The sequence below is a fragment of the Saccopteryx leptura genome, chromosome 1 (assembly GCF_036850995.1).
Source record: "Saccopteryx leptura isolate mSacLep1 chromosome 1, mSacLep1_pri_phased_curated, whole genome shotgun sequence".
Classification (NCBI taxonomy): Eukaryota; Metazoa; Chordata; class Mammalia; order Chiroptera; family Emballonuridae; genus Saccopteryx; species Saccopteryx leptura.
The window spans coordinates 259,000,021-259,013,167 of NC_089503.1; the positions used below are offsets into that span (position 1 = coordinate 259,000,021).

At 50.4% G+C, this 13,147-nt stretch overlaps 1 protein-coding gene across 19 annotated transcripts in view; it reads left to right on the top strand.

Annotated features, from left to right (window-relative positions):
- MYO9B (myosin IXB) overlaps positions 1–13,147 on the top strand; it is an 89,246-nt gene that overhangs the window by 59,100 nt on the left and 16,999 nt on the right. For 6 of the 19 annotated variants that reach the window (XM_066348996.1, XM_066348953.1, XM_066349079.1 and 3 more), the window contains exons 13-23: positions 36–240; positions 762–852; positions 1,899–1,988; positions 3,552–3,665; positions 4,864–4,903; positions 5,838–5,960; positions 7,473–7,553; positions 9,565–9,675; positions 11,088–11,210; positions 12,237–12,386; positions 12,470–12,636. In XM_066348996.1, coding sequence (XP_066205093.1) covers positions 36–240; positions 762–852; positions 1,899–1,988; positions 3,552–3,665; positions 4,864–4,903; positions 5,838–5,960; positions 7,473–7,553; positions 9,565–9,675; positions 11,088–11,210; positions 12,237–12,386; positions 12,470–12,636 — 1,295 coding nt within the window. The remainder of the gene's footprint in view (positions 1–35; positions 241–761; positions 853–1,898; positions 1,989–3,551; positions 3,666–4,863; positions 4,904–5,837; positions 5,961–7,472; positions 7,554–9,564; positions 9,676–11,087; positions 11,211–12,236; positions 12,387–12,469; positions 12,637–13,147) is intronic. The other 13 variants (XM_066349029.1, XM_066349044.1, XM_066349094.1 and 10 more) reach the window with 9 other exon arrangements.

The window sequence follows — 13,147 nt, forward strand, 5'->3', positions numbered from 1 at the left end:
CCATGGAGTTAACTTCCTGCCTCTTTCCCCATCAGGACTTCCGGGAGAAGAACATGGACTACATGCGACCGGACATCGTGGCACTCCTGCGGGGCAGTGACAGCGCCTATGTGCGGGAGCTCATCAGCATGGACCCAGTGGCAGTGTTCCGCTGGGCCATGCTCCGGGCTGCCATCCGGGCCATGGCTGTGCTCCGGGAGGCCGGACGCCTGCGGGCCGAGAGGGCTGAGAAGGCTGCAGGTATGATGGGGGGCCCCACATCACCTTCAAGAAGGGGGCACTCAGAGTCCATTTTGAAGTGCACCTTTCAGTGAAATGCACCTCACAGTAATGTGAGACCGTCACCTCTGCCTAGTTCCAGAGCTCTTTTGTCATACCAAACAAAAACCCTACCAGGTATATAACTGAACATCATCACCCTCATAAGGGAGGAAGGTGGATCCCCATTTTTCTGTGACAACCTGGGTCCCAGAATTGTTAAGTAGCTCCCTTAGGGCCACTCAGCTCCAGACACCAGCCATGGGACTCATTTTACAAAGGACATTGATTAGTAGGAGTACCAAAAGATTAAGGCCTTTATGAGAAATAGGAATGAGTGGTTGCTGATTAGCAATCAGACACTTCACATTTCCCTACTCTGCTCACGTTTGCGTATCAGGATGTGTTTTTTAAGATAGGTTCCCATCAGAACCACAGCCTCCTCAAAAAGGCAAAGGCCTTCAAACTCCAGGCAACCCCATATCCCAACTTCATCTTATCAGTGTCCCCAGCAGGTCTGGGCAGCTCTGGTGCCCGAAGTCACCTGGGAGAACTACAGAGAGGAATCATCACCCCCTCGGAAAAGCTGTACCGGTGAGCAAGACCTTGATTTGTCCTAGCTGGCCGGAGCTGGTGGGCAGCCACATTGTTTAGAACAGTGCCAAAAACCCCACATCCTGCACCCAGGCTAGGGTTGATCTTGCCCAGCAACTGCTCAAACTAAAAAGACCCAGAAATAAACAGCACCTGGTTGCCACTTTTCTGCACCCAGGCCTCACTTGGTATGTCATCTACTTTAGGAAGATTTGGTGCAGCTCAGTTTACAAAGGATCCTTTTCATGGTCAGGTTGTGGCAGTTGGTGTGTGGGGCCAAGGAGCCACTGGATTCCTCCCTCAGCCTGGCCAGAGTATCCCAAAAGCAGATCTGCTAAAACACTTCAGTCAGAAACACCAGTACCTCCTTGGTGCACGCGAGATGATGTGGGGTATTTTGTGGCTACTTAGCAATGACCAGGGGCTCTTCACATACCCTAGTTTGTTTGTATTAAGTGTAAAAGCGATCAGGCATGTGCTCCCAGGAAGGTGGGGTGAGAAAAGGACAGATGACTGAACCAGTGACAAAGCCAGAGAAGGGACCAGTGTGTCAGACAAGGCAGGCAGGGTATGCTAGCAGAACGGGCAGTGTGTGCTAAGGCTCGTGGGCAACGAGACCCTGGCTTTATTCTCAAGACACAGTTACCCAAGGAGTGAGTCACTAAACTTTTGAATATTAAAAAGTTATTTTATTGTTGTGCCCTTTATAATAACATTAAGAGATGCATAAAAGTATGTGTGTAAAGGTAGAACTAGCACCTGGGTGACAGGATGTCATTTATCTGAAATCATAGTGTGCTGTTTTCCCGCTTTTAAAAAGGTGCATTTTTAAATTGGCTTTTTCATCCAAAAGAGGATACGTGAAAAACCACACCCTTACCCCTTTGCTTATGGGTTTTGGGGAGTTTTTTTCCTGCAAAGACTAAGAGATGGGTGGTCCCTGACAGGAAGCCGCTGAAGACAAGTCAGTCCCCCAGGGCTTAGCCCCCAGGCTGTGGGTCCCGCCCCTGGAGAAACATTTAGTTTATACAGATTCTCCCTTTCAGCTGCTCAATGCTAGATTTCTCAGTTGACGTCTCTGAGGAGTTCGATATTAACGCTTTTGAGGACATCTTTGCTTTCTATGAAAGCAAGAAGTAAGTAGAGCAAGGGCCTTCAAACCCAAGACCAGGGAGGCACAACAGAGGAGCTAGTTCCCTAGGCTCTCAGTGCAGTGTCCAGCCAGAGTCAGGAGACTGGATTGGTGAGCCACCAGGCACCAGGTCCTGCAGGGGGTGCTCCTACCATATTTGGTCAAGTTAGGGGGTTACAGGTGGAAGCCTTGTCCAGAACCCTGCTGCTGCACTGACTGCTCAGGGTGTGGAAGTGAATGTGACCGTTCTGTGGTCTTTGCCCTCTGTGCCTCCCTGGAGGGCAAGGGAACAGAGGTAAGTGAGGCCATCCCACCGGGCATGATGCATGAAGCACACGAGGGGCTGCCGGTCGGGGTCCTTCCAGGCCAACTGCCCAGAGCTGAAACATGCATTTGAAATAACTGGAATAAGGAATTTAAAAGAAAAACAAATCAAGCAAACAAAAAAACAACCTCCCATCTTCACTCTGCATTCATTGCTACCTCACTTCCGAAGTTCTGTCAAAGACATTTGTCATCTACACGTCCTTCACAAATATCTTTTCTCAGAGTACACAGTTTTCACTTATAAGCTGTTCTCATTGTCACACACCAGTGCCAGAGTTTGGGCCTAGAACATACTCTCAGTTCTGAACCTGAACCCATAGTCATTGAACAAAACAAAGCTGATAAGATTAAACTGTTTGAGGTGAAGATCTTCAGCCAGGGTTTCCTACCCTCTGCTCTGTGCCGGTCACTCTCTGGGGCAGGGACTGTCATGTGCACATAGCGGGTTGAGCAGCATCCCTAGCCTCTACCCACCGGATGCCAGTAGTGCCCCCCACACATACCCTAATCATGACAACCAAATGTCCCCTCATGAGGAGAGTACAGGGTACATTACCACCCTGGTTGAGAACCCCTATGTAAAATTCAGTTTATTCTTCCCAAGGATTTTGTTTTTGTTTATTTATGTCTCTTTTTTTTAATGTTTATTTTATTGATTATAGAGAGAGGAGAGGAGAGGGAGGGAGAGACAGGAACATCATCTGTTCTTGTATGTTACCTGACCAGGGATCAAACCAGCAACTTTTGCACTTTAGAACAATCCTCTAACCAACCAAGCTATCTGGCCAGGGCCCCAAGGCCTTTTTTGAAGGTGACAAGGAGGCTGACATGTGGCCACAGAATCATCAAGAGAAACTAATCTGCTTCCCTCAGAGAACCCCCCCTACCATTTTCAGCAGCCCCTTGATGCTTTTCACAGAGTCCAAAAGGCTCTTCAATATGAGGCTTTTTTCAGTGATATGAGGAACCATGTTGCAATATCCATTGGACCCAAAATAACCCTGGCTCCCCCAGAGGAGGAGAAGTCTCTTTGGGGTGGGGGCTGCTCCTGGCTGAACCCTCCCTCACCTTCTTGGTGCAAGAGGGAGAGTCAGTGGTCATCAGGCTCCCATAGCTGCATGTTTTGGCTCCAGTGGCCTGGGGACAGTTCCAACCGTGCCAGGGACCCTGAGGTGGGGGTCCCACTGCTCTAACTTGGTCTCCTTTCTGTCACTGTGCCCCTCCACCCCTTCACTCTCAGCGATTTGCATGACCAAATCATCAAGACCATCAAAGGATTGCCCTGGCAGGGTGATGACCCCCGTAGGCTCCTCCAGTCCCTCAGTCGGCTCCAGAAACCCCGTACCTTCATCCTGTGAGTCCACCCAAGACTGCGGGTTCCTCCCCAACAAGTGCAACGACTGCCTTCCCCGCTCCTGGAACCCATAACGCTGAACCAGCCGCTGCAGACGCTGTGCTCTGTCTTGGTGTTCCATTCTCACACAAGCAGTTGCTCAGCTCAGTGGCCCTTGTAATGTGCCCAGCCCAGTGTCTGCTGTGGCCCAAATCCCCACCAGCTCCCTGGTGTCCAGCACAGCTTGGCAGCAAAGTATCTAATCCCAGACATGCAGAACAAGGCTTGCTTCCTTCCCCCACCTTTGCCACTGAGGTCATAAAGAAACTGTCAGAAACGGGGTGTGATTGTGTGGCCCTGCTTTGTGTGGACGGCAGTGTAATATGGTAGAAAGGACCCAGAAGACACATAAACTAGGTTCATACCCAGACGCTGTCCAGCTCACTTCCTGGCCTGAGTGCTCCAGGCATTCGGCTTCTGTCTGCAAACCAGGGGTGATGATTTTCATACCCACAGCTTATACCCAGCCAGACAGTGGAGCTGGCTGAGAACACAGCTTGTACATACAAGAGAGCCAGTTTCCAAATCCATTTTTATTAGGCCTGTTCCACCCCACAGGGACTAGGGTGAAATCTGACGCACACAGACCCTCACAGCCGTGCACTGTCCAGACCTGTGGGACCCCATCTCCTCAGCTGGTCCTAAAAAACGAACCAAGCTGTGATTTTTTTTCCAGTGTTTTTCTTTTCTTTCCATAAAGTGTCCCAACAGTGTGGGGGCTGCCCCTCCTCCTCCAACCAACATGTAGCAAATAGATCTGGGACACTTGGCATGCATTGGAACCTTGCAGGGTCCCTCAAAGCTCCACTTGGGGTATCCCCATCATTTTGTAAGATCCATCAGCTCCCCCATAGCCATCTCTGGACAGATGCATGTTCTGCTTTGTAGATTACCAGCCTGCCTCTCCCGCTTCCTGGTGGCCCCCAGAACAAACGCTCCTGTTGCCTGCCCAGGGAAGTCAGTGTGCACAGACCATAGTAGAAGCACCCCACCCCGGTCCTTGGAGAGGTGGTGGCAGTGGCCATGTTGCACTTGTGCTTCTGAACTCTTCCTTCTGCTCTCGCTCCATCTAACCTGCCAGGTGTGGCTTGCTGAACTAACCCAGATCCAGACACCATGTTCCTTCTATTCACAAAACCATTTTTAATATTTTTGACAGGAAAAGTAAAGGTACCAAACAAAAGCAGACCATTCCAAAGGTAAACACTTACGATGCCGTCTAACACTGCCTTGCTTTTGTCTGTCTAGAGCGCCTGGCTCAAGTCATTTTCTGGAAAATGGGTGCGGGGGAGGTGGCTTTTTAACTTCTTTGGTGTCCTTCCTTCCTCTTTCCCTTATCTCCCTCTTCTACCCCCCCCCAAAAAAAAACCATTTATCTCCTGTTGAGATGATTTGGAGGTGTCTTTATTTGGGTTTCTTAGAAGTAGAATTCGCACAGGTGATACAGAGAGAGGAACTCCCAGGAATAGCCTGAAAGGGGGTTGGGGAAGGGCTAAGTAAGGAGGTGGGCTCGCCCTGGTCTGTGCCCCAGGAGCGTGTCCAGCACCGCAGAGTGTATGCTACTCAGAGGCAACAGACCCTCTGTCCTCCCCACATCGGGTCTTTAGCTACCGGGAGACATAGCGTGTCCTACATGTCCAGGGAGAGGAGGTCCTTCAGCCAAAGCGGTCCCACCAGTTGGCAGAGCCGAGAGCCTAGCAGCTGTGGATGGTGTGCACCCAGGGGCTCAGTGCAGCCTCCACACGCAGTATGTGCACGGATTGTGAAGTTTGCAGAATAAGAGCAACCTCTGGTCTGGTCAGCAGAGGGGACAGTGCAAGTTCTCATCAGCTGATAGTGAGGGAAAGTGCTCCTTGAGCTACACAAAGTGAAGGCTGTGCTCCATGGCCCCTGCCTTCCGGGAGCTCAGGCCACCAGAGAGGCTGTAATCAGCCTTCCTGACACCAATGCCATTTGCAAGGCACAGCCCACCAGTCCTGCCAGGCCTACCTGCCTTCGCTTTCTAGTAGTCCAGTCATGAGACCTCATAAGAGCTGCCACTCCAGGGAGCATTGTCCTGGCTCCAGAATCAATGCCTTCCAGTGCCCATTGGGGCCTCAGGAGAGCAGGCCAGACCCTGTGTGTCTGCCCTAGAACCTGTTGGATTCCAAGTCCCTGAAGCTTATCATCAGTATGACCCTGCACGACCGTACCACCAGGTCACTGCTGCACCTGCACAAGAAGAAGAAGCCACCGAGCATCAGTGCCCAGTTCCAGGTAGGTGGCCCAGCACTCACAGGGCTTAGCCAAAAAAAAAAGTCAACACAGGTAGCTGACCATTATCCCAGGGTTCCTGACCCTGGCAGTGCTTGACATCTGAGGCTGGATCATTCTCACAGGTGGGGGCCACCCTGTGCATTACAGAATGTTGAACAGCATCACTGGTCTCCACCCATCAGATGCCAGAAGCATCCTCAAGTCATGACAAACAAAATGTCTCCAGATATTGCCAAGTGGCACAGGGAGAATCGCCCTGGTTGAGAACACCAAGTTAAAAAAATGCACGAGTCATTATGGGGGTTTAATGTAACCACTGAGCTGTGTCCACAGCTCAGATTTTCCCTTTTTATGTCTGGCTGCCAGGAAATATAGAGACACTTTTTTTTCTTGGGATGAAAGCTCTTAGGCTCTACTCTTTTTATTTTTTTTAGTAGAGAGGGGGAGAGGGAGGCAGGAAGGGAGAGACATGAGAAGCATCAATTCAGTGTGGCACTTTAAATATATATATTTTTATTTTATTTTATTTTTTTCATTTTTCCGAAGCTGGAAACGGGGAGGCAGTCAGACAGACTCCCACATGCACTCGACTGGGATCCACCCGGCATGCCCACCAGGGGGCGATGCTTTGCCCCTCTGGGGCGTCGCTCTGTTGCATCCAGAGCCATTCTAGCGCCTGAGGCAGAGGCCACAGAGCCATCCCCAGCGCCCAGGCCATCTTTGCTCCAATGGAGCCTTGGCTGCGAGAGGGGAAGAGAGAGAGAGAGAGGAAGGAGAGGGGGAGGGGTGGAGAAGCAGATGGATGCTTCTCCTGTGTGCCCTGGCCGGGAATTGAACCCGGGACTCCTGCATGCTGGGCCGACGCTCTACCGCTGAGCCAACCGGCCAGGGCCATTGTGGCACTTTAGTTGTTTATTGATTGCTTTCTCATACGTGCCTTGACCAGGGGGCTCAAGCTGAGCCAGTGACTCCTTGCTCAAGCTAGGAACCTTGGGATCATGTCTGATCAATGTGGGAACATTTTTTTGTGGAAGTCCAATGGCTGCTGACCCTCACCAGTAGGTTTTTTATTCCTTCTCTCTCTTCTCAATCTGAGTCTTTAGGTCCCATCTCCCCTTTTATTTTTTGAAGTTACCTCATATAGGAGCTCCTACAAATCCTTTTTGGAAACAGAAGGCCAGAGACCAAAATCACTATACAGATGGTCCCTTCTGAGGCTGACACATATTTTAAATCCCCAGAATGAGTTTATGTAGTCCCCTCCCCACCTTCTACCTGAAGCAAAGATAACAGCTAGATGACTTTAGAAAGATAGTAGACCTTAGTCACAAGGACCTCACAGTTCCCTCATGCTCCTCAGGGTAGCGCAGCTTCCACTCAGAATGTCCAGCTATAACTTTCCATGTCCCACATCAGCATAGACTCCCCTGATAGAGGCAGGTGACCTGTATCGCTGCACTGAAAGGTATCCCTCAGAAGTCTCAGCTTGGCACCTTGTTTCTCTTTCCCCAGACATCCCTTAACAAGCTCCTGGAGACGCTGGGAAAGGCAGAGCCCTTCTTTATCCGCTGCATTCGCTCCAACGCTGAGAAGGTGAGAGGCTCCCGTGTCTTGCATCTCAGGGAGGTAAAGGGTAAGGTCTAGTGGCTGCAGGGGGCGGGGTAGGAAAGGTCTCAAGGAACCCGGTGTTCACATAGGTTCTGGGAACTATAAACAGTGCAGTGGCCAGCGGTGGGGGCTGGGGATCAGTGGAAGGCAGCAAGGGCAACCACAAGCAGGGACGTCATCTGCACCATGGAAGGGCCCCAGAGGGTTTGCTTGAGGAGGGACAGGTCTAGGGTGCTCTTCAGATCTACCCCAAAAGCAGCCATTGCACATTTTACTGAAGTGGGGGCTGAGGTCATGCAGCAGGAGCGCAGAGCCTGCTGTTCAACCAGACGCTTCTTTAAAGACAGAGCACTGGTGGGGCTCCAATGAAAGGCCCACACCTCAATGCCAGGAGTCCACTTTGCTGGGGGCTGTGTGGGAACCTAGGCTCCCTCTCTGGCAGGGGACCCTGGTGGCTCTCTTCTCCCACACCCTTTATCTCTATCTTCCCGTTTCCCAGGCTCTCCCTGCTCTTGGCACACTCTGCTAACGTCCAGAGCCCCCTTCTCCCTGCCAGATGCCATGGCTTCCTCCCTCTCCTTTCTCTTCCTGCCTTCCAGTTCCCCCAGTGGTGTCTCAGAGAAGATCTTTGCTCCCATTCTTCCGGCAACAAAATCTAGCCCTTCTTCCATCAGGAATTCTTACTTCAGCTTTAGGCAAGCCAGGAAATGATCCATCAAAACGTGCTCTGGGTAGGGGCTGTGCCAGTAGATGATTCCTTGAGGTGAAGGGGCTGTCCTCTGCATTGCGGGGTGTTAATCAGCATCCCTGCCCTCCGAGAGCCCACCAGATGCCAGAAGCACCCAGTCCTGACAACCCCCCAAATGCCATTCCCTCCCCTCCGTCCTCTTAAAATAACATCCATTGGCATGGAGGCCACACCTCTGAGGTACAGGCTTGAAGCCCCCAGCCTCTTCTTTCCTTCACCTCTATGGCAGCAGACATCTTCCTACATCCCTGTCAACCCCTCAGCCTCCCCCCTCCTTCTCTGGGCCCTCATCCAGCTTTCCCTAACGTCCTCCTCAGCACTCAGCCCAGGGTCCATTCTCCTGTGCCACCTCTCACAGGGGCCCTGGCACACATGCGTCTGGCTCCCCATGGTCCCCACCCCTAGACTGTTCTTTCTGTAGAATCCCCAGTACTTACACTGGTGCCTGGAATAGAGTATGTTGGGGGTTGGGGCTTTTTAGAAAGAACTCTCTTTATTTTTTTTTCTTTAATTTTTCTATTGATTTGAGAAAAAGAGGAGGAAAGAGAAAAACAGAAGTATTAACTCATTGTTCCACTTAGTTCCATTTAGTTGTGTACTCGTCTGTTGTTTCTCATATGTGCCCTGACCAGGGATCGAACCCACAATCTAGGCACACTGGGATGATGCTCTATCCACTGAGAAACCCGGCCAGAGCCAGAAAGTACTCCTTACAACACATTATCTTGAATTAGGCAGTGCCTGACCTGTGGTGGCGCAGTGGTGGATAAAGTGTCGACATGGAAACGCTGAGGTCGCCGGTTCAAAGCCCTGGGTTTGCCTGGTCAAGGCACATATGGGAGTTGATGCTTCCTGCTCCTCCCCCTTCTCTCTCTTTCTCTCTAAAATGAATAAATAAAAAAAATATTAAAAATAAAAGAATTAGGCAGTAAGGCGTAACATCTGTCTCTTGGACACCAGGGATTAGAACAGATCAGCAGCTTTTCTAGAAAGAATGCATGCCCTGAGCACCACTGCTGACTGGCCTTCTCTCTTCATTCCAAAAATCATAGTTGGAACAAGGAAAGGTGGGTCCCTAGGTGCCAATGGCTGCTGTACTCGGGACCAGCCGGGTTCTGTGTGTGTGCCGGACTGCATTCGTACCTGGAATACCTCAGGGGCTTGCCCCACGGCTCCCATCCCCAGCCGCTTACAGGCCTCAGTGTCTGGCCATGGGCACCTGCCCTGATCACTCACATCCCATTTCAGAAAGAGCTGTGCTTCGACGATGAGCTGGTGCTACAGCAGCTGCGCTACACAGGCATGCTGGAGACTGTACGGATCCGGAGGTCAGGCTACAGTGCCAAGTACACGTTCCAGGTAGGCTGAACACATGTGGTTGCCCATGACACTGTGGAGGGCTGAGGGCCAGCCACCTTCCACCTCCAAAGGTAATGCTGCTCTGGAGCATGAACCCATCAGGTTACTTTATGCCAGGGCTTCTCCACTCGCACCACAGGCATTTGTACCAGATCATTCTCTGTTGTAGAAAGGCAGGTTTTTTCAGAAAATGTGACTGGGCCCAAGCCAAGCCTTAAAGGATAGAGAGATATGAAACCAAGCCTAGTGGATCCCTGTGAGGTTGAAACCTTTATTGAGCACATTTTTTTAATTAATTGATTGATTTTAGAGAAAGAGGGAGAGAGAAACATCGATTTGTTATCCCATTTAGGCATTTATTGATTTCTGTATGTGTCCTGGTCAGGGATTGATCCCACAACCTTGGCATATTGGGACTAGGCTCTAACCAACTGAGCTACCCTACCAGGGTCATTGAACACCTTCTGTGATAGATGCTTTTATATCCAACTCTTTTATTCTTCCAACCAGCAGCAAGAGGGACCTGGGTCCTATTTTCCTGATACAGAAACAGAGTCCCAGGGAAGTGATGACCTCAGAGATGGCTCCCTGGGCATCATTGAAACACGAGGAATCATTAGTAATTGCACATTGGTGAAGACCAAATTGTAGAGCAGTTTCTCAATCATGTTATCATTGACACATGGGGCTGCATGTGCACCATAGGGTAATGAGCAGCATCTCTGGCATCCACCTACTTAATGCCAGTGGCACATTAACCCCCTGCCCCAAGTTGTAACAACTCAGGATGTCTCCAGACATCACCAAATGTCCCCATAGGTCAGCATGGCCCAGGTTGAGAACCCTGGGCTCATAATGCTAGCTAGTCCCAGCTGCGTGGTGCTTGAGTGAGCACTGGCCCCAAAGCCAGAGGTGGCAACACCTGGTCCCTGTTCAGATTTACCCATATGGCCTTGGGGACTTCATCATTTCATGCCCCTCTTATCTAAAGAATGGAATCATATTTCTGATCCTATATAAATAGGAAAGGCAAAGTTACAGAAAATGTATAAAATATTAATGTGTTCTACTAATGGCTGGCTCTTAAAATTTAATATACTGGAGTTATGGTCCAGCCCTCTAACAAGCCATAGACTGTGAGCCCCCCAGTGTGGGCCCATCTTCAGGCACCCTCCCCAACAATGCCAGCACCAGCAGGCCCCCAATAGCCACTCACTAGCTAACTGAAAGATCCAGTGCTCAGTGTCTACAACAGTCTTAAGTTTTAGACTATTCAGGAAGTCCAGGATTTTAGCTTCATCAATACTATTTACGTTAAACCAAGTTTCGACTTCAGAAACTGGTTTGATGAGGGAATTACCATCCTTGTTGGTGCTTACTCGGATTCTCCTTTCTTGGCCAAAATCACACAGGATTTCATAGAGCAGTTCCAGGTGCTGCTGCCCAAGAACACCCAGCCCTGCAGGGAGGTCATCTCCACCCTGCTGGAGAAGATGAACATAGACAAGAGGAGCTACCAGATTGGAAAGACCAAGGTCAGCATTCCCCCATTGGGGGTGTCTATAAACCCATACCCCACCTATGTCATACCCAGGGCCCTCCCACAGCCCTGGGTCATACAGTGAAATCTAAGGGACTCTGCTGAGGAAATCGGTTTCTTGGGACCAAGCATATTATTTCTTCCTGGCAGACAGAGGGTGTGCCTGTGGGGCTGGGGCTCACACATGAGGCCTGTTCCCAGTTTTTCCACACGTAGGCTGCAGACAACCATATCATTCCACAGGGTGTTTAGGGATTGGGTGGGTTTCCTTCGCTCGTCTTCCCTCCAGAAACCATCTCCAACCTCTGGATGTATGTTGGTTGCTTCTTGTCCAACAAGTGCCGAGGTCAACTCCTTGTTATAACTTCACCTGATGTGAAAAATCACTTCATGGTTCCCCAACACGTGTGATCCAGCAATTCCACTCCTAGATATTGACTTAAAAGAACTAGAAACAGGTATTCAAACATAGTCTTGTACATGCACGTTCATAGCATCATTAGTCATGGTCTCCAAAAGGTAGAAACAACCCAAGTATTCATGTGTGAACAAAATGTGGCCCACTCACACAGTGGACTGTTACTCAGCCACTGAGTCAAAGATGAACCTTGAAAACATTACAGTAAGTGAAGGAAAACAGACACAAAAGACCACATAGTTTGTGATTCTGTTTAGATGAAATATCTAGAATAAGCAAATCCATAAAGACAGAAAGCAGATTAGCATTGCCAGGGTCTGCGGGAGAGGAGATGGGGAGTGACGGCTCATTGGGTCTCCTTTTGGGGTAATGAAATGTTCTAGACTAGATAGAGGTGATAGTTGTACAACATTGTGAATGTTTTAAATGCCACTGAATTATTTAAATGGTTGAGTTCATGTTATGTGAATTGCATCTCAATACATTTCTAAAAACAATCCCCTTGGTCAGGTCAGTTAGCACTTGCTCCCAAGTTGGCTATACAAACCTCCTGTACTTGGGTTCTGGGGACCATGCTGACCCCTCCTGGGCCCGCACCCCCAGGTTTTTCTGAAGGAGACGGAGCGGCAGGCCCTACAGGAAACACTGCACCAGGAGGTCGTACGGAAAATCATGCTCCTGCAGAGCTGGTTCCGGATGATCCTAGAACGTCGGCACTTCCTACAGATGAAGCGGGCAGCTGGCATCATCCAGGTAGCATGTGGGCCAAAGGGCCCAGGTGTCAGGGCAGACAGGGGGTCGCATACCTGGTCCCTGACCATCTCCTCTGCTCTCAGGCCTGCTGGCGGTCCTTTCACATTCGACGGACTCTGGAGAGAACACAGGCAGCAGTGTACCTCCAGGCCGCATGGAGGGGCTACCGGCATCGGGTGGCCTACCAGCACCAGAGACAGAGCATCATTCGCCTGCAGAGCCTCTGCCGAGGGCACCTGCAGCGCAAGAGGTGAGCAGAACAGGACCCTGGCCCCCAAATGTTCCAGAGCCAGAAAGTTTACTTACCCAGTAGCTGCCTGAGACAGAGCTGTCAAAACAGCTTTGGACTTAGGGAGGCTGGGAGGGGCTAGTGGAATTCCAGCCATCTGGGCACACAAGTCTCAGAGAGACATTCCAGGGGCTGGTGGGTAGTGCTATGGCAAAGCCACAGGTCACCATCACCTGCATTTGGTCACCACCAGGGACCCTTGTACCTGTCCATCCCACACCTATTAGTGGGTCCACCTGGATTCAGAGGGGAAGGGTGCAGGCCACGCTGAACCAGCCCAGAGTTGGTTCCCCTTCCACCACATGTTGTGAACCAGTGCAACTGGTAATTTTGCAGGTCTCAAGTGGGAACGGCAGAGGATTAGAAAATAAACACAGAAAGAAAAAGGATGGGATCTGGAGGCCTCCTGCCAAGCTGATGGCTTGCAAGAAAGTCTCCACCCCCAAAATACTTTATTTATAGAGCAGAGCAA